Here is a 20267-nt window from a genome sequence, read left to right on the forward strand (position 1 = left end):
TTGGACCAGCTGTTAGGCAAGCCAGCTGAGCAGCTCTGCTCAGCTCCAGTCTAATTAGAGTTGTGCACAAAACTGCATTTTTGCTTTTTAAATCTTAGAGGTGAAATGCTTCAGGTCACATCAAAAATGTCATCTAGAATCTCTGTTGTCTCTCCATAAATGTCCTGTCACATGTGAAGATTAAAATTTGGATTTTAAAAAATAATACTAATGTATGTCCCAACACAGAAGTGGAAAATTATTTATTCATAAACAACATGTGAGTGGTCATAGGAAAGAGGATGTCATTCAGACTATTTAATGCCATGGTCTGTGCCCACAGCTCATCAAAGGACAAATTGCTGGTTCTTGCACAGCTTCTCCCCTATGTGTAGGATAAATTACATCAGAGTTAAGTTCCAGAATCAGTATTTATTCACAAACAATAATTTGGGGGCTTCTATGGTTTTTGATATTCACTTCTGTTGACTTGTGGTACACTTCTGAAGTACTTTCACATGTGTTGAGAAGCCTAATTAGCTGAAAGGTGTTACTTTTTGTAGTGTTCTGAAATATCTTAGTCTTCATGCTTTTTAAAGAAATGAGGTTGGATGAATCAAATGTGCACAACTTTTGCAGTCTATAGTTTGACCTTTCTTTCCCACTGTGGAATTATTTGTAGGTTATTTGCTGATGATGACAACAGCTAGATATGTTTTAAGTGGGTAAACATTTAGGTTTTGTATTCAGCTCTATCAAGAGCATGGAAACCTAGTCAGGCCCCCTGTCTGAAGTCAATATTTAATGTTTTTAAAATTCCTGTATAGTTTCAAAACCTCTGAAAGCCTCTTAAGCAGAAGAACTCTACCATAGTGCAGAAAAGGCTGTACCATAGCCAAACCAAAAAATGTTGCTCATTTGGCAAAACTCCAATTTTAAATCAGTGGAAGAAGAGAATTTAACTCAGGAATTATAGGGTTTGGTGTGTTAGAAGTGAAACAACCTTCAGACTATCCTAAGTATAAAATTATCCTATGTACATATCTATCTATTTTTCTAAATTATTACTGGGAAAATTATGGGGCATAGTATCAATCAACTACAAATTGTAAAGAAGCTAAATCTACATTAGGAATATGCTTAATTTAAAATAATTTTATATAATATGACAGTGTTTTAGAGTCATATTTTACTTACAATCCTGATTTTAAAGCCTGCCCAAGAAGGACACATAAGTAAAACAGCTATTAAAAATTATATTCAATAACATTTTAACACTCTATCGATTGCTCTAGACTAGAGCCTATCAATGCATATAAAGCAGATGGGCCAGATGTTTAAATGTAGCTCAGATTATATTATATCAGCTTTAACTGCCTCCCTCACACTATGCATAGAAAATCATTGGGGGAAATTACCTTGCTTCCTGAAGGCCAGGATTCTGTAAGTAGTCTGTAAACAGTATTTTTATCTTGAGCTTCCAAAAGGTAAATACTTTCTTGTAGTTTTGGGCCAGTTTCACTTAAGTGACTTTGTTTACATATATTTCAAACATTGCTTGAAATTGATTTCTTTTTCTTTTTTTTTTTTTTTTCTTTTCCAATCTCTGAATTTGCATTTGTAATGTAGCTTGCCTTGCCACTGTGCCATGTTCAGTGCTTGTGCAACTAAAAATGCAGATCTCTCTCAGCAAAGCACACTGCACCATCCTAAATGTACAGCTGCAGAGGCTGAACCCTAGGCTGTGTGCCCTGTCCTAGAAACAGCTGAAATGGTGACTTCCAAAGGACTGCCCAGTAGTCTGTAACTCTTTGCATGGGCAAAGAAGTGTGAGATTTAACTTGTAATGTATCCATTAACATTTATCCGCCACATATTGCTTGGGATGTGCATTGAGCGTGCAATCAGAGGATGAGCATGCTCTTCCACACACGTGGCCTGATGACAATCCCACAGGTAGGAAGAGCTGTGTATTTGCTGTGGAGATGTTGTCCTGGAGTACTCTGGGGTAATGCATTCATGTAGCTCATTTGTGTTGTCATGCTCTGTCCTGAGCTTTAATGAGGATTTACTGGTAATATTAGATGAGATAATCAAAAGGTGCATTCCTTCAGCCCTCTTCAGACTGAGACCATCTGAGACTGAAAGACTGTGCTGCCTGCTTATCTGTTCTTTAAATCACATCAAATTACCCAGACATTTGTGTAATGCATTTGCAATCTACCATCTTTTTGTTGTCTTCCTACAGTATTGCTGTGGGCAGAGAACCTTCTGAGTGCTTAGCACTTAATCCATTATTTTAAAGAAACTACAGAAGCATAAATGCCTATTTTGTATTTGAAAGGGTAGGCTTGAAAGTAGGAAGTAGGCATGTCAGAGGGCACTTTAACAAAATAATAGCTTTAACTGAGTGAAATGAGAGTGGGAGTGCTGGGCAGGTAGGTGCCAGGTAGGACAAGGCACTGCTCAAAATTCTGTGCCCTTTTGACTTTTTCCTTCACTTTGCCTTTCAAGACTTTGGTAAAGAGGAAGAAAATGGAGAGCAGAGATTATTTCTCTTAAGATGAGAGCTCCTCTCCAATGCTGGGAATGGGATTTTGGCACCTTGCTCATTATTTAACTCTCTTGTCTGGATTTCAGAGCTTTTAGTTCAGTTCAGGTAGAGTCCTTGGAGAGTCCTTGGAGACACTTGTTCTGGTGCACCACTGTGTGCAGGACAGAGATGTGTTGTGCCAGTCTGTGTATTAAATCTTTTCTGCATTTAGCTGTGGGGAGTGGTGGAGATCCACACTTTCATTCAGCTTTGGTTTTACTTCTGGAAGGTCTAGGCATGGAATATGGTGCTTTCCAGGATGCTTGAACAATGAGAAGCAGGGATGTCCTTGATGATCTTTTCTATAAGTTCACATGAGTTCATTCTAGCATCTTTGTGGTACCTTCTGACATGTGAGAAGAGAACCAATGTTCCTGGCTTGGCAAAATTCAATTTGCAGAAAGGTGTGGAAGAATCTTTGATCTTTCATTTGGCAGATCTTTGAGGCTGCTAGATGTATGAATCAAAGGAAAGTATTTTCAGTGAGTTGTGCAGAGCAGAAATTTTAAAAATATCTGTTGACTGGGATCCCAAGAAAAGTTAAATGTAAATGTAATTTAGGCAGCAGTACTGACAGCCCTGGAGAAGGCTGAAATGTTCTGATTTTTTGATGAAAATGAAAGATAAATATTTTGACAATTTCAAGGAACACTTTCTCAATTTTCTACTGGTTAGAGATCTCAAAAAGTTTCTGTTTTCTTGAAACACTCATATTAAATTTAAAAACTTTAAAGTGTTTGGAAAGATGCTATTTTTTATTCTTGTCTTAAAACACTATCACTGTTTTTTGGGATTTTTTTTTAAAAATCAGCTCTAAGTCAAAGTATATCTCACTAACTGTATGCTGCCTTAATTCTTCCCCTGGTTTTTCAGGTGCCAAAATCCTCTGCAATGAAAAATTTCCCTCCACCACAATCTTTGTCCTATCAACTGGGCTGTGCACTCAAATGGAATTGATTAAGAAAATCTCACGTGACTAATTTTCTCTTATCCTTTTTTTCCACATAGAATTAATAATTCACTGAAATAGGCTAGACTGGTAATTCTCTATTTTAGATTTTAGTGTTTGCTATAATTTTTTTCTGTTCTGAAGGTCTCACAGGTTTAAGAAGAATAACTCCTTGTCCTTAACTTCACGTTTTTTATATTCCTTTGTCTTTTGATCAAAATGGATGTAACACCATCATTTATGACAATGCTGAAATGGACCTTTTCAAGTGTCACATTGCAATGAAGCATTTGAGTAATCAGGTTTGATGTGGACTCTCAGACCTTTCAGCAGAATTCTGTATGATTCTTTATCAACCAGTGAGGGGGTAGATGTTCTCCTTTACAATGTCTTCTCTCACAATAATTCACATTTGCATATACTTCTATCTTTATACTTTCCTAGTGTGGTGGAGCATTATTTTTATTTTTTTTTTCATTTTAAGAGTGAGCAGCTGGCTTGCAATGAGTAAATAATCTTGTGCAGAAGAATTTTAGCAGAACTAAGGGAGAAATCTGGTTCTTCATCTGCTGTGGTTTGGACTCCCCTCTCTTTGCTTTGCTTGGGCAAGAGAAATGTGGTGAGTCAGTTCCAAAATCAAGAAGATCTCTTCCTTGTCTCTGACTCTAGGAAGCAAGAATTGCAGACAGTCCTGGATAAAGATTTGTTATCTATCCCTCATACTTAGTACTAGACCATCTTATATTGGGAGGAATTAACTACATCCTTTTCCTTCATATTTCTTCTCTTTCTGTATTTTAGCAGGAAAACACTGTTTTGCTACACTGTGTCTAGCATCTAAGGTGTTCAGCATAGTTATTAAACACTTGGCTCTGAAGTGATTTAGCTTCCCAAGTGATCCTGAACTGTTGAACTGTAGGACCTTTTCCCAGGAGCTGTGAGGATGGCAGCCTAGAAAAGCTGAGGATAAAAAAGGGAGGGATAAAGAGCAAGAGCTGCAATGAAAACTGGCAGGAGCCATTATCTGTTGCACTTGTTTTCCACATGTGAACTCTCCTCTGAGAAGCATGGAAAAGCCAGTCAGGAGGGCCTGGAGGGGAGGGGGTGCTCAGCTGGAGCATGATCCAGCCAACAGCAGAGTGTGGCTGGAGAGGTCCCAGCTGGGAGCAGGGAGCTGCTGCCTTGGCAGAGGCTGGAGAGGGACTGAAGGCAGCCCAGCCTGTGAGATGACAGAGAATGGTGGCATGGGCTGCATGGACTCTGCTGCTGCTCAGGAATCTGCTGCTGAGTGGGCTCAACCCACACAGGTACACGTGTGTCTGCCTGCAGGGAGATGCTGGCATGAGAATATAGCTATCCTGTTAGACCTTGTGATTCCTTAATGCTTCATAATTAGTGCAACCTGGCTTCCTGTGCATGAGGATTTTCTGGGGAGCTTGGACAATGGCAGGGGCTAGGGACATTCACCTTGAACCTTTAAATAATGCTGGGCCAAAGCAGTCAGTGTGATTCGCTGGTTCAGTGCCTATAACTTGCAGTGTTTCTGCTTATTCTGACTTTTTTACTTTGCTCTTGGGGCTGATAAAGCAAAAGTGAGATTTAAGGATGCCTTTGAAAGGAAAGACAGCTTGTCATCAGCCAGGAATAAAATAATGTTTAAGATGGGATGATATATATCCTCATGCTTGTTCCTGCAGCTGTTTTTCTGGGGTTCTTTGGTGACTAGCAGTGAGATGAACAACTCTTTGTAGGCTGCCTGCCTTGCTGTTCCTAATAAAGAGATCATATGGAAATTATGCATGTCAGTGCCCCTTGCAGGTGGGTGTATGGACATTCCCAGCCCTTGCTGGCTCTGGACAGGGAGCTGTGCCTGGCACAGGACTGAGCCAGGGTGTGTGCCACATCAGCCTGGCTTTGGCCATGGCAAGCCACGTGGCCAAGCCCTGGGTCAGAGATTTTGGGCTCCAGTCTGCAGATTCTCCAGTTTCCTGTATTTTGGTTACCAAGTCACTTTGTGCCTTTATTCATCCCCACCCACAAGAGACATGAGTCCAGCATCACACAGGGTTATGTATAAATAACAAGAAAACAAATGTACGTAAATGCTGCAGTAGGGGAGAGTTGTAATATGAGTGTTTCCACACTGAATTCAGTTCTGCTCAGGATTATATTTGGCAAATGCCTTGCAAGATGCACTGGTGACACACATAAGCACTGCTTGCAGTCTGTGGTTCCTCCTTTTTTTCTCTCCCCAAGGATAAATTTTGTAGTTTATATTATTTCCCGTGGGAGTACTTGCCATGCAAATGTATAACTGTGCTACATACACAGTGCTTTGATTTGATACAAGTCTGAGCAGTGTAATGGCACATCAGAGGATTTTATACACCATTTTGATTGTGATTTCTTAACACAGCAGGAAGAAATTTAAAAATTTCTATTAGGAAGGTGAGGCAGAAAGCAATTTGAGCTGAACCAGGGACAAACAGGGAATAAACTGGCATTTTTCAAATTTTTATTTCTTTTTTTTTAAGGCCGCTAATGATTGTTGTATTACTTCTGTGACTCACTGGAGTTTCCTATGCACCAGCAGAAACTAGAGTTGAAAATCAATTTTTAAAATCAAAATTAAGTGCTGTAATTAGGTTTTTCTCCATTCCAAGGCTTAACAAATAAAAGAGGAAGAAGAACTGCCTAGTTTTAAAGCATAGTCTGTTATGCCATTATGCAGTAAAGTGCTAGAATACATTCCTGTGTGCAAGGATGTGCTGAGTCTCAGTGTCTAGCATAGCACTTACTCCATTTCCATTTCCCATCCTTCCACAGCTGAAGGTCTATTTCAAGCAGTTTTGCAGCACACCTCCTCATCCTCTCTTCTCTTGACCTGTTGCACCACAGTTTGCAGGTGGAGGGCCATCTACCCCATCAAATAATAGAAGAACAGAATAATAGCAGGGATAATTGCATGGCAGAGTGCAGGCACAAAATGTCTGGGGCCTCACACTTAAAGGAGGTCCAGAGGAAAAAAAATACTTGATTTTTTTTTTTTATTTTTTTTATATTGCTCTGAAGTCTTGTGACATTGTGTGTGCAATTCTTCATGCTCTCTGCTAGGAAGTGGCTCTGCTGTGCATCAGGAAAGGTGACAGAGGAAATGTCTGCATGCAGTATCTTCTGTTTTAAGGGGAAATTAGACCTGGGGCAAACTTTTAATGTCACATCTGGGTTTCTGAAAGCTTAGTTTCTTAAGAGAAAGGATTTGGCACAAGAAATATTAAGGGAATAGAAAAATTTAAATTGGAAGAGAAGAGTATGGACCTCTGTCATCCTTAATATGCAGTACTTCATTTTCTTTTTTTTTTTTTTCCATTTTTATCCCATCTCTTCCTTCATCTTCTGCTTCTTTTTTTTCCCCCATTCCCTTTTGTGCAACATTTCTTTGTCAGGATAAGTGACTGTTCTCAAAATCACGGCACTATATTCTTGCCATTGACTTGGATGTTCCAAGGAAGCACTTAGCTTTTAAACAACTTCATCTTTAAAACTAAGGACCAAGAGGTAGAATTTTAATATTTTTATTGTGGGGAAAAAAAAAAAAGTTATGAAACCTCATAACTGGTAGAAAATGCCATAACTGGAAATTTACATACTCTGCAGTGCTGGGAGTGCACCTTGAATTCTGTGCTCAGTTCTGTGCTCAGTTCACTGCAAGAAAGACATTGAGGGGATGGAGTGAGTCCAGAGAAGGGGAAGGGTCTGGAGCAAAATCTGAAGGGGAGTGGCTGAGGGAGCTGGGGGTGTTTAGCTTGGTCTCAGGGGGACCTAATTCCTCTCTCTAAATACCTGAAAGGAGGCTGCAGTGAGGTGGGGGCTGGTCTCTTCTCCCAGGTAACAAGCAATAGGACAAGAGAAAATGGCCTCAAGTTTCATCAGGGGAGATTTAGTTGAATACTAGCAAAAGATTTCTCATGGAAAGCCTTGCCAAGCATCAGAACAAGCTGTCCAGAGAAGTGGTTGAGTCACTGTTCCTGAGCCATTTACAACATGTGTAGATGTGCTTATGGACATGGTTGGACTCCATAATCTTTCCAACCTCAGCAATTCCGTGAGTCTATTCTATGATAATCCTTCACCTGTATTGTACCTGTTACAGACTGTGTTCTGCCCTGGCCAAAAGAGAAGTCTTAATGTGTTTTGGTGGTGCTGGCTCTTACTTTTGTGAGAGTGCCCATGGCTTTCCTATAAAAATATTATTTGCTGCATTAGGAGAAAGAACATTAGTCCATTTGCTGTTGTTTAGAGGGAGGAATGAAATATAAGGTCCTTAAAAAACCTTGGGTCTTCCATCTACTTAAAGAATAGTGAGGTCTGAGTGCCCACAATTTATATCTTCTGGACTGAATAGCAGGCATTTAGATTCCTGTCTTTCCTCCTATTCTGGTCATTAAAGAGTATGTCTTGGCATCATGTAGCTGTGTAAGATAATTAGTTGTGCTGGGGATGGGAAATGGTTGCTTGTACAGTCAGCCAAATCAATATCTGTTGTTGCCTTGTGCTAATAAAAACAAAGCTAGCTACCTTAGATTCTCAGCTGCAGCTCTGTTCCTGTACCCACAGCTGTGGAATGTTAACAAATAAAACTTGTGCTAAAGTGATTGTTTTAGATCTTAAGTATTTCATTTTTAACTTGTGCCATCTCCTGCCCATTTCACTGGAAACAGTTCTGCAAACCCTGAATACTAATCTTTCCATCTGTCTTCCCATTCTTCCAAGGAGGGCATTATTTATGACTGAACTGTATTTGTATTTTAAATGGCCCTGTCATCACGTTTTATGACTACTGTGTGCATGTACTCAGATAGAGGTTGGAGAGAACCAGAATCCACAGCCAACATCCATCTTCACCACAGGTGTGTGAGGGGGAGGTTGACACCCCACGTGTGTGCTGTGAGGAAGTTATCCCTTAACGAGGGAAAATTAATGCTCTGTCCAAGGCAAAGCCAGGCTTCTTCCTGCATGCTGCTTAAGTAAAGCAGCACTGTTAGGATTGAAAAAGGAGGCAAACTGTCAGAAGTACTGGTGATGCTCAGTGCATACAAACAGTTGGCAAGGTGTTTGAAACAACCATCTGTTTCAGTACCGAGCATCAATTGCTGCTGCTTTGAGATGTTGGGGAGCCACGTCATATAAATAACACAATTCAACAGCATAACTGCTCTGTGCCTCTACCCATGTGCCCACTTGTGGTAGGATCAATTCTTCTCATAGAGGCAGAAGAATGACATTTAATGTATGGTTTGGATGTGTATTGGCTTACCAAAAGCCACCCACTCATTTGCAGCAAGAAGCTCCGTGTAAAATCTGCTCTTAACTGATTATCTCCTGTCTGTGGTAATATTGTTGCTCAATGGCATGCATCTCTCTGTCCTTGTAATGTAGCACTTCAGTGAGCAAGCTAAAGTAGGTATTACTCCTTTGAGGAGACAGCAGCTGGGAGTTCCAGTTCTTCTAAAGCAACTCAGCTTGTAGCACTTCTGTAAAATGCAGCCTTCGTTATGGTTACAGTAAAATATTCATAATCATAAAGTCCCTCGGCACCAGTAGAGCCCTAATAAAGCTGCTATTGGCAATGTATGGCAGACTGCTGCCTGATGGAGCTGTAAGGAAATGGCTCACAGTCTGGCCATTGCTCTGCTTGAGGGTTTGGACAGATCTGCAAATGCATGCAAACAGTTAAGCTGTATTTCTGATTAGAATCAGGATTAGGTATTTGGCAAGATTTATTCTTCCTGATCTAACATTTTCAGTGGGTGGAGAAAATTACCTCCCTATTGCTTTGTCATTATTTCTTAAATGAACAATGTATTCTATTTTTTTTCCGTTAAGTGGGATGAATTGTGGCTTTTTATTACTCCCTATTTTTCCTGAATATATAGTTCAGTAAAGGTGCTAATTTTGATGATAAAAGTCATAAAAAGGAATTTTTATTGTTTAATGAGTATTTCCTTCTATTTTCTGAGTTTCTGAATATACATAAGACTATATAAATAGTTGTTTGGGAGAATGTACCCTTTATTGGTTGTAGTGCAGTGATTTCAAATTATGCTTATTCCCTTCATAAAAGCATGGGAGCAGAGTGGGAGAAATGTTCTACTGTTTATGCATATACAGTGTAAGTTTTTTTTTCCCTGTTCCTTTAACATTTATAGTGTTGGTTAAATTGTGTAATGATGTTGCTTCTCCTTTTCTGCACTTTTTTTTTTTTTTTCTACCCATGTTTCCTTACAATGGTATCCTGGCTAGAAACAAGGTCTCTGATGTCTTCCTAAATTTTTCAGGCCATCTTTCTTCTTTCCCTTGTCTATCCTTCTCTCTATTTTAGAACAATGTAATCCCACAAATAGGGAGAATGGTGAGAGGCTGCTACACGGCATAGTACAGGTTTTCCTTTAATAGACTTCTCACCTTGGAGAGTCTACCTTACTAGCAGCCTAGAGTTCAGAGAGCTGGTGTGGTGTCATGGAAAGACAGTTCTTCTATAGCAATCATATTCCAGATGAGATGTGAATTTGCTCTGTCTTGTGGTCTATAAAACTTTCTAACTGCCAGGATTAACTAAATGTTTGAATTGGACGTAGTTAGTACATACTCCCCCCAGCTAAAAATCAAACATATCCCTTGGAGCTACCTTGAAGAAAACCATCACTATCTAAGAATTTCAATTCAGTTAACCAACTTGCCATTTTAAAATGCATTGAAGAATTCTTTGAACTCCCTATAATCTTAATGGATTGAGCAGTACTTACCTTCAGACTCAAAGCTTGGGCAGTGCCATCCAGATACAGGAACTTGGATGTTCCATCTAAGTTGTAAGTGAGAGTGGAGTATTTTCCCTTTTCATTTCTGTGCCCTGAAGAAAATAGTTTCAGCCATTCTCTGAAACTCCTGGGGCAGAAAAGGTGTTTCCTTGGCCCCAAAAGCCTTATACTTAATCACTCTGCCTGTACTTCCTTTGCCATGCATCAGTTAATTTTGTGTTGCTCTTTACCATGGAATAGCAGAGCAGAAATCATTCCTGCATGTGTGCATCCCAAATCCAGTGTTGCACACAGGACAGCAGTGGTCCTCCTGCATGTTGGTATCTCCTCACTTGTAGGGGAGAGGGCATTGGGCAGGACTTATAAGTGCTATCAAATGCCACACTTAACTGTAAACCCTGTAATTTACAGCCTTGATACTGCATCTGCCTGGGAGGAACATCTGGTTTGTCATATGTCTGGAGCCAGAAGAGTGTGTTTCTGCTTATTGTTTAGCCATTATAGCTGAAGAGAGGTGCAGGGGTTAAAGCTGAAGTGTGTGACAAAATAGTGCATTGCTGTTTTGCTGCAAAAGTGGGTGTTCAAAGGCACTTCCCAACTCCTAATGCAGAATAGCATGCAATTAAAGGAGGAGGGAAAAGCAGGCTTAGGTAGGGCAGAAGTTTGGAATTTGGAAAAAAATCCATCAGGTTTCTGTTTCATGAAGGCATTATCAAAGGAAAAAACAGAAGCCCTTGTTTGAGTCTTAAATCCTTCGGCAGAGCATGTGTGACATCAGCAAGTGAACTGAGCAGCTCTGATGCCTGTCTGTTGTGAACTGAAACTAGGTAGCAAAAATATCTCTGAATAGACCCCAGACCGCAAGAACAAAGTGAAATCAATTTTCCTTTCATATCTTAATTGCCCTGAAACACATGGAACACCTGTTCTTTCACCTTAACAGTTAATACACATTTCTATTTTTGGCACTTTTGTGCCCCTTTGCTTTCCTGCAGTGCTGTGTATCTCGTTTTTGAGCTGCTGCTGCTGCTTCTGTTGCATGCTGGCAAATCGAAGAGAACCAAGGAGTTAAATTTCAGAACAGGAGAAGAGGAGGTGAGCTGTCTGCTACAGTAGTTTACTGCAGCTTCCTTTCATACTGACACATATGTAGTTTGTGGTGACAGTGCTAAAGAACTGCAGACAGGCACTTAGCAGACTGGATGTGAGCTGGATACAAAGATGCCTCACCCTGGACTTCCTGCTGGCAGTATGTAAATACACCTGCAGACTGGCCACACTGGGTGGTTTGTTTTTTTTTCAGAAGGCAGCATGAGAGGACTTGACAAAGCAACAGCATAGTTAAGACCTTAACCAGCATTAGATCTGTATCTCAGTTGTGGGGGAAGTTGTTTTTTGGTTTTTTTTTGTGTGTGTGTGCTGCATATTCAGCCCGAAATCTTCATCACTACAATGTTTGCCTCTATCTGGTATGCCAAGAAGCTGGGACGCAGGTTTGTGCATAACGCCAGGAAAGCCAAAGCAGAGAAGGTACGTTCCTAGTGGGAATATAAAGCCTTATGTCTCATGCAAGCTGCCTGCTGGCATCCTGTTGTGTGCCTGCTTAGCTTTTTAAAATACCATGAAAAACGACCTATTGCTGTTGCTGATTTCATGCGGGAATCCTTCAATATTTTGCATATTATTAAATATCGGGGAGAAGATCCTTTCAAAAGTCTTTGTGTCCTCTTCTGATTGTTTTTCTTCCCAAGATAAACAGCTGTACTTCTGCTATGTCTGTGTTAAGGGAGCACTCCAGTGAACTTGTTGCTGTGCTGCATTATTTTTCCTCGTACCATATTAGGCTCTTAAACAACCGCTGATTGTTTGCTGCTTGTATATATTTTATTTTTTTCCTTGTGTGGTACTAATGAGGATGGAATAATATGTTAAGCATTTATAATGTTTGGGAATTTTGTTTCATGGTACTTGTTGAAACTGTGCTGCAGCATGGATCCCTTTTATTTTAAAAAGATATAGGTATGTAAAAATGGTCAGTACTATCTTTCAGTATTTTTCTCTCATAAAATTGAAATGTATTTAACTGGCTGTTTTCTGGAAGCCCTTATAGATAAGAGTCTTCTCTTTCTCCCTGAGCAAAACTTAAATAGTTTAAAAATTTGCAGTAATTATAATTAGGAGATATCAAGGCAATTGTCTTTTGTTTTAGGCATAGAAAACATTTAGTTAGGGGACCTGCAATCCAATTTTGTCTACATTACCAGACAAACCATTTTCAAAATGGGACCAATACCTCTTTCATAAACTCAGATTTAGATTGGGGGGAAAGAACTTCAATGTAATGTTATAAAGTTACTTGATTAATATGATAATGATGGCTTCCTCCTCTCCTTGTTGTCTTTGAAGCAGTCAAAGACTTTTTAAATGGGCTGCTTTATTATGTCTTTAATATGTCTTATGCTATGTAACACAGCCCCCAGTCCACCAAGTAACTATCATTGCCTGAATTCCTTTGTATGTGGAAAAGCCCTTCACCTTGAGAAAATTATTAGCAAAAATAGGTTATATTTGTGATTGAGGGGAGGATGGGGAGAGGTTAGCTTTTTCTGCAAAATATTCCTAATGGTTAAAAAGGTGCTGTGTGGAAATATTGAAATTTAAATAAGCAAGTCATTGGGAAGTTACTTAAATAGTAGGGATTTATGTATTTCACATCATGTACATAAGGGGGAAGCAGCAATACAGAGAGCTATACATGGGACTGTCAAACTTTCTCTGTCATCAGTTACATTTCCATAAAAAGAGACACATATAAACTCTCCTGCTGTTTGCATATTGCTATGGGAGGAGAAAAAGTTGCAGCCTGGATCTCCCTTAGTCCTGAGGGGCTCCCTCCAGAGGAATATTTGCTCTCAGGCTTCCTCCAAGATGTCAGAGGCAGGATGAGTGGACACATTCCACTCCCGACACAGAGGGGCTCACTCAGCAGCTTTAAAAACAGATTTGGTGTGGATTGCTTAAAGCATATATGGTCATAGATTATTTCAATAACCTTGAAAAATTTCATAAAGCAGTGCCACAGTATTCACTGCTTTCTTCTCTGTACAGTCTTGTAATACCAACTAAAAGAATGCTTCAAAATTTTGTCTCTTTTTCTCTTTAATTACTTTAAATATTTTTGTATAGATTTATTGTATTGGTACTTGTTCATCCCTATAGGACTTTCAAAATAAGTGACAACTTAGATGCATGCTATTTAAGCTTTCAAGCTATGCTTAACAGTTTTAAAGGGAAAGCTTTTTTGATATTATTTGAGCATGCTATTAGCATATCTGCATGGGAATTTTATTTTTGCCAGAAGACAGTAAGTCTGCAATAAAAACCTTGTAAATGTTTACTTATTGACATATACAAAAAATAATTTTTTTCTTGGATGTTTATTCCACAGTCAGGGCTCATTTATATTTTTAATTTTTTTTTTTTCCTGCAAATCAAACTCTAGCAATTGCAGAAAATCCCATTCCTAGCAGGATGCTATTTCAATAAGTGCTATTAATGGTTGGAAGCCGATCAACACTGACATCTTCAGTGCAATACCTCAGTACCAGGAGAGCACAGATAGAATATAGATCTAGCAAAAAGTAAATCCAAAATAACATTTAACTGCATGCCTTGTTTTGGTTTTGACATTTTTTAAATTGTGGTTGAATAATCAAATAATTAAGCAGTTTCACCTTTTTTGTTTTTCGCCTCTGGAAGAATAATTAGCTGTTTTTATCCAGGTGCATGATTTGAATGATACATATTTTTCTTAGTGCTTTTGGAGGCAGTAACATACAGCAGTATTTTCTAATACCATATGTCTGCAAAAAGATTTACTTGCAGTAAAGATCTGGATAGTAAGAATCAGAAGACTGGGGCTCCGTAACAGATTTTTCTGTTATGCTTTTCTTCTTTGGATGAATACAAGTCAAGAATTTTTAAAGGGCTATTTCTAAGAAACAGGAATTTTGTATGAGCCTGTTTGTTTTCGCAGGATGAGGAAAGAAAACGAGGGCTGGTTACAACACAGGTTGCTGTGTGCACACACATATGCACAGCCTGGCAGTCAGTGTAGCTCCTTAAAATGTCAAAACTTTGGGCTTGGATTGTGCAGAGACAGGACACTTTGCTTTCTTATCTCCCTAACCAATACCTGCTGAGTGTAGAACTACTGTGTCTGCCCTGCCTTCTCAGTTCTTGCTTCCCCTCCAGCCCAGCATTTCCTTGGAGTTTGTGCTTGGATGAGTGAACCCTGTGGAAAGGCACATTAACTCATTATCTCATTAACACCCACACACAACTTGAGAGCTTCAGTGTCCAAGGCCAGGCTGGATGGGGCTCTGAGCAGCCTGGGCTGGTGGAAGGTGTCCCTGCCCATGGCAGGGGGATTGGAATGAGATCACCTTCAAGGTCCTTTCCAACTCAAGCCACTCCAGGATTCCATGACTTCCTGGCAAATATTAGGCTTATATAAACCAAACATGAATTCTCACTGTTAAAATTTCATCTGGAGAGTGAAGAAGACATCTAGGAATAACGGGAAGAATGGCAGCCGTAGGTGTCTTAAATGGCTCTTCTGAGTTGAGTGGTGTGCACCAGTATTTCTGTTTGAGTCATACTTTCATGATGTATTTTAAAACCTTATTTTAATGCAAAACTGAACCAAAATATTTTGAAAAACCTTCAAATTTGGAAAGTTGAACTCTTTTTCTTCCCTTTTTTTTTTTTTTTTTTTTTTTTTTTTTTTTTTTTTTTTTCCCTTTTGTTCTAATCAGTCCTGGCTAAAACTTCTTGTAAGTAAAATGGGATAATGCCTATGAATTGTTCTTAATGTTCTCATTTTGCCATTTTGCCAAATCTTAAGCATATTTCTTTATTGTTTTTTATTAGACTAAATTGTAAACTTCCAGGATGTATTGCACTTTTTATCTACAAATTCTATCTCAATCTGGTTGTCTTGGCTTGATTGCTAGTGTTACTCTTCCCTTCAAGTAGTGAGACATTTAGTGTTAAGGGCTGCCACTAATGTTGCTTGAAAACAGTTGAACTCCTTTCAAGTCATTGCTGGTCTTACCTGCTGGTCTTACCTTTTTTATTAAAGTTACTAAACTGCTTTGAGTTTGTCACAAGAAAGGATTATTGTTATGAGTGTAAACGTGATCACTTGAACCTTGGAAGCAAAATAAGGCAAGGATTGATGTATTGAATTTTTCTCATTAAACCACAATCAAGCAGAAATCAAGAGATGTTAACTGCATGTGGTTATGCTATAGAAATAAGTATTCTAAATGGTTGGAAGAGGTACAGGAAAGTAACTGAACAATTAATCATGTTGATCTGAGAGAATGAGCAAAGTGTGAAAAAAGCTTCTGATAATGCTTGACTGTATTGATGGAATTTGGGTTTCAAGGTTCAAGACTTGCCACAGTTACCACATAATTTAACTTAGAAAGGGGAAGTTCAAGACTCATTTTCATGCTAGTTCAGACCTGGAACATATTGCAACCATGAGACCCAAATTTTAAACACTGTAGAATTAGTTATGTGGGTGAAGTTTTAAATCTAAAGATAACAGCCACTTCAAAATGAGGTTTTTCCTTGTAGATTATTTTAGGGAGCAAAACAACAGGGCCCACGTGAAGTGTTTAAATGAGTTGATTTTCACTATTCTGTAACAGAAGAGCATTGTTAGAATTCTTTTTCTAGTTTTTAGAAATCAAAGTACTCCTAAAGTATTATCAGTTCTAACAACTATGTCTTGTATTTGAAAAATATTTAAGTTTTACACCATTGGGTTTAGTTCATTGTTCAAGTTTAACTCATGTATTAATTTAATAATTCAAGATAGAAGCAACTTAACTTTAAAATAATAGGTGTATATGTAATGATGAAATAGAATGAAGTTTTTGGACTATCAATTGTAAATAAAAATAATGACCCACAACTGAGCAGTATAATTTTAAATGAGTAGTTTTGAAAGTATTGCATTGCAAACTAGATAAGTAGAACATAGACCAATGAACAGTTTTTCTTTCTGTGTGCTTGGCTTTGGAGTTGATTTGGGTAAATCAAGTACCCTTGACTGTCAGCCTACAATGACATATTTGCAAAAGACCCCCCCAAAAAAGTGTTTTAAGAAGTTATGTAACAACATATATGTAACAACAACAAAGTCTATAGATGCCAGCATATTTTATAATTGTTTCAAAAGTATTCTGGCAGTAACAACAATCAAATTTTCATATCAAGATGACACTTGAATTTAGATTGTTCTCATATCTGTATTTTTAATTGCATGGTGGGCAATTCTAGGATATGGATTCTTTTTTTGGTTTTGCTTGTTTACAAGTAGCTACCCAGCAATTTAATTTGAAAGAAATAAGAAATTCACTTAAAACAGTAATTATTCACAACAAATAATAGAAACTCTGTCATTAAGAAATCATAAAACATATTAGCAGATTTTTTCTTGCATTATTTTTAAATATATAATTCAAAAGAAGAGAAGCTCTCTCTTTCCTTCAGTGCATACCTTAGATTTCTTAAGGAGTCCTCTCTTTCAAACCAGAGCTTACCAAATCATTTACAGTCCACTGGGGTTGTGATGAAGTGATAAAACTTGCAGGTCTAGTTACAGCCTTGTCTAAAGGTGAAATGGCTGCATCTCTAAGGGACATCTCATGTAGCTGCCACATGCTGTAAGGGCAGTGGATAGTTTTATTTGTGCTTGGGCAGCCAAGGGCCCTCGTTGTCCAGGTTCAATGGGATGACTAAAGTGTGTCACTTATTTGCAGAATTATCTGTTAGAACAGATGCTGGAGTTATCTTAGCCCCCTGGAGGAATCTTTTCAAATGGACTTTCTAAGTGCTCTATTTCACAGTTTTATGGGGAAATCTTATCTTTTCACACATAACTGTGTGTAGAAAAATATGCAAGCATTCCTGTATCCAGAGCTTGCTGTCTTTTGCTTTAGCACAGCTCAGTTGGAATTCTAAGACATTTTATGATATTGTGATTTAATCCAGAAACATATCGCTACTCAAGCTGGATTTTTTCCTTTTTTTTCTTTGCATTTCGTTTTAATCCCATATGCAATAAGATTAATATATAATAGGAGGGATAAGCTGCCTAAGTAGGGATTTATTTTAACTCACTGCCACCTCACAATCACTATATAGGGATAGTAAATAAATTTAAGTAACCTTGAAAAAATACAAGAATGATGCTTTAAAATAAGATACTGATCAACAGTAAACTACTGAACTTAATCCCTTGGAATTCTGAATTTCAAACCAGTCTTTTTTTTTTTTTTTTTTTTTTAATGTGTTTAATTTTTTTCTTCTGTGAGGGGTTTTGTTCTTGCACCTGACCAAGCCCAGCACCTATCTGTAGCAATTAATGAGCAATAAGGGGCAGTTCTGGTTGAATTAGTTGGTATTTTAATTTTTTTTTTTTTTGTAATAAAGAAATACCTGTTAACCAGCTATGGGCAAGGTCTTCATAAAGAACAGAATTTATTTTCTTCTCTTCAGTCCAATCTCAGAGAGCTCTAACATTAGCTGGCTGCCATACTTTGGTGATTCCTCTCCCTTTCCCCCATGCATTATTCTGGCATGCACTGCTCTGTGCTTTTGCCTGTCAGGTACCATCCAGAGATGTCTGTAGCATGGCACTGAAAACAGCTCTTTTCCCTTTGCCATTTTAGCCAGTGTTGTGATCATCTTAGAAACAGTTTAAGCAATTTTTCTAGTTATTTTTCATCTTGTTTGCTTCAAGACAAAACCAAGATGGACAGGAACATTTAGAAAACGGCAGCCACACTGATGGCTGCATTAATTGCTGCTCTGAGTGCTCAGCTGGGACTTAAATAGAATCAGATCTAATGAATAAGTGGGCTTATTATCACTGGTTACAAGCTAACCTGTTTTTTCAAAGAAAAGTTTTTATCATTTTCTATTTTCTGCATTCATTCAATAAATAATTTATCATTTCCCCTTCTTTTCTTTTCTTTGTATAACTACTGCATTTATATTTTGGTCATTGTATATCAAGTTCTGTTAAATCCCAGTGTGTAGCATTTTGAATATATTTAACTCATAAGGCACTCATTATTTTATTAGAATAGTTTTATTTCTCTTCATTTATATACAGTATTCAGGTATACTATGGAAATGGCTTGTGTGATGTGCAAGCATGATATTTTTTTTTTTTTTTTGGTCATTACCTGCCTCTCTGTCCTGCATATGCAATACAAAACAATGCATAATAAATAGTTGTTTGATTTGAGTTCTGAACTGCATTTGGCATCACTTGCTGTGTTTGCAAATAGAGATCAGTTTGAAACACTGACAAGAAACAATCTGTCCTTTGGCATTAGAGTCTCTGGAGGAAACTGAGATGAAAATTCTCATACTGCTCCTAAGGTAAATTATCAAATTATTCTTTATGTGTTTTTAATATCCTATATGGGCCATTAGAGCTGGTACATATGTAACTTGCTCTCACTGGAAGGCAGCCTGCCAAAGTCATGTGTGTGTAAAAAGCTTTAGTAAAATTTAGAATTATTGTCATGCCATGCAATTCTCAAGACAGTTTATTTTAAATGAGGCACATTTTTTTAATGGTGAAAAGAAATTCTCTGCCATACACAAAGTGTTGGTGCATATCAGGGAAAGCTTGGTTATAGCTCTAATATCTGTTAACAGCCTCAGATGAGCAATTGGAAAGAAGCAAAGGGCTAGCTAGTACATTCAGAGAGGTTTTGTCACCAGGAAGGAGACCCCAGTACCACGAGAAGCACTCACATTTTTCTGAAGTGTGAAGCTCTCTTTTTCACAGCAGCTTAAGGGCAAACAGCCAAACAAGGTTCTTCACATTTCCACCACTCCCACCCCCCATCCTGCCTCCTTTGCCAGTCTGTTCAGCAACAAAATCGTGCAGACACAGATAGTATGTGCAGGTACACGGCTGGCACCACTCAGCTCATCTGGGATGACCCACATGATACCAACACCAGGCTGAGTGCCTCAAATGGGATTGGATTTGAAGAGCAAACTGTGTGAAAACTTTATTTCAGTCCTACACTAAGATTGTTTTCAATTTACTTCAGTCTGTCTTCCATTAAGTGCTTCCATGTTTTGTACACCAGTGTTTAAACTGAACATGGATTGTTGATGTCACTCATCTTACTTCTGAAAACTTGACCTTACAAGTTACTTGGAGAAGCAAGGTCACATCAGTAGGATTCTGCATAATGAGAGGCATGCTACCAAATGTGCCCTTCTTTTTTCCATTTAGAGGCTTGAAGAGCTATGGCATACAGTTTTGTAATTCTATGAAATATTCTTTAGCCTTGAGGAAGGAAGATATAGAAAAATGTGTTTTACTCCTACTCTAAATATAATATTCTTTTCCTCTTAGCTGATGAATTATGTATAGATAGCTGTAGTTTTTGTGGCTAACAACTTTTTTTAAGATTTTAGGTGAATTATTTTTGACAAGACTGTCATGTACTCTTATAAGATAGAAAAAGGTGAGGATATTCTGTATTGTTAATAAAAACAACTTGATGGTTAAGAAATATCAATTTGCTGTTTTGAAAGAGATGTTCAAGAGAGGTGAAAAGGATCCTGTTGCTACTCTTTGTTTTTCAGACTATACTTATAGCCTGATAATTTCTTTGTTTAGTATAATAGTCTATTCAATAGACCTCCCTCCCAAAATGGGACATAATGATAATTTTCTTAAATTTCTCCAGCCTATCTTGTTTTGTTTCTCCATTCTTTGCATCTATCACTGTAAAGAAGGGTGGAAAACATCCCTTACCTTTCTCTTCTGAAAGCTGAGTTATATGAGTTAGATAGAAAATAGAAAGGAATAGTTTAA

The 20267-nt window shown here is 38.2% G+C and overlaps 1 protein-coding gene across 7 annotated transcripts in view; it reads left to right on the forward strand.

Annotated features, from left to right (window-relative positions):
• DLG2 (discs large MAGUK scaffold protein 2) overlaps positions 1–20267 on the forward strand; it is a 963673-nt gene that overhangs the window by 480406 nt on the left and 463000 nt on the right. The window contains exon 1 of one of the 7 annotated variants that reach the window (XM_056503715.1): positions 10968–11869. The exons of the other annotated variants lie outside the window; for them this stretch is intronic. Within the exon in view, the coding sequence (XP_056359690.1) occupies positions 11792–11869 (78 nt within the window). The 5' untranslated portion in view covers positions 10968–11791. Of the gene's footprint in view, positions 1–10967; positions 11870–20267 lie in introns of those variants that run through there. 7 annotated transcript variants of the gene reach the window in all.

Source organism: Oenanthe melanoleuca, chromosome 1 (genome assembly GCF_029582105.1).
Source record: "Oenanthe melanoleuca isolate GR-GAL-2019-014 chromosome 1, OMel1.0, whole genome shotgun sequence".
In the NCBI taxonomy this organism is placed as follows: domain Eukaryota; kingdom Metazoa; phylum Chordata; class Aves; order Passeriformes; family Muscicapidae; genus Oenanthe; species Oenanthe melanoleuca.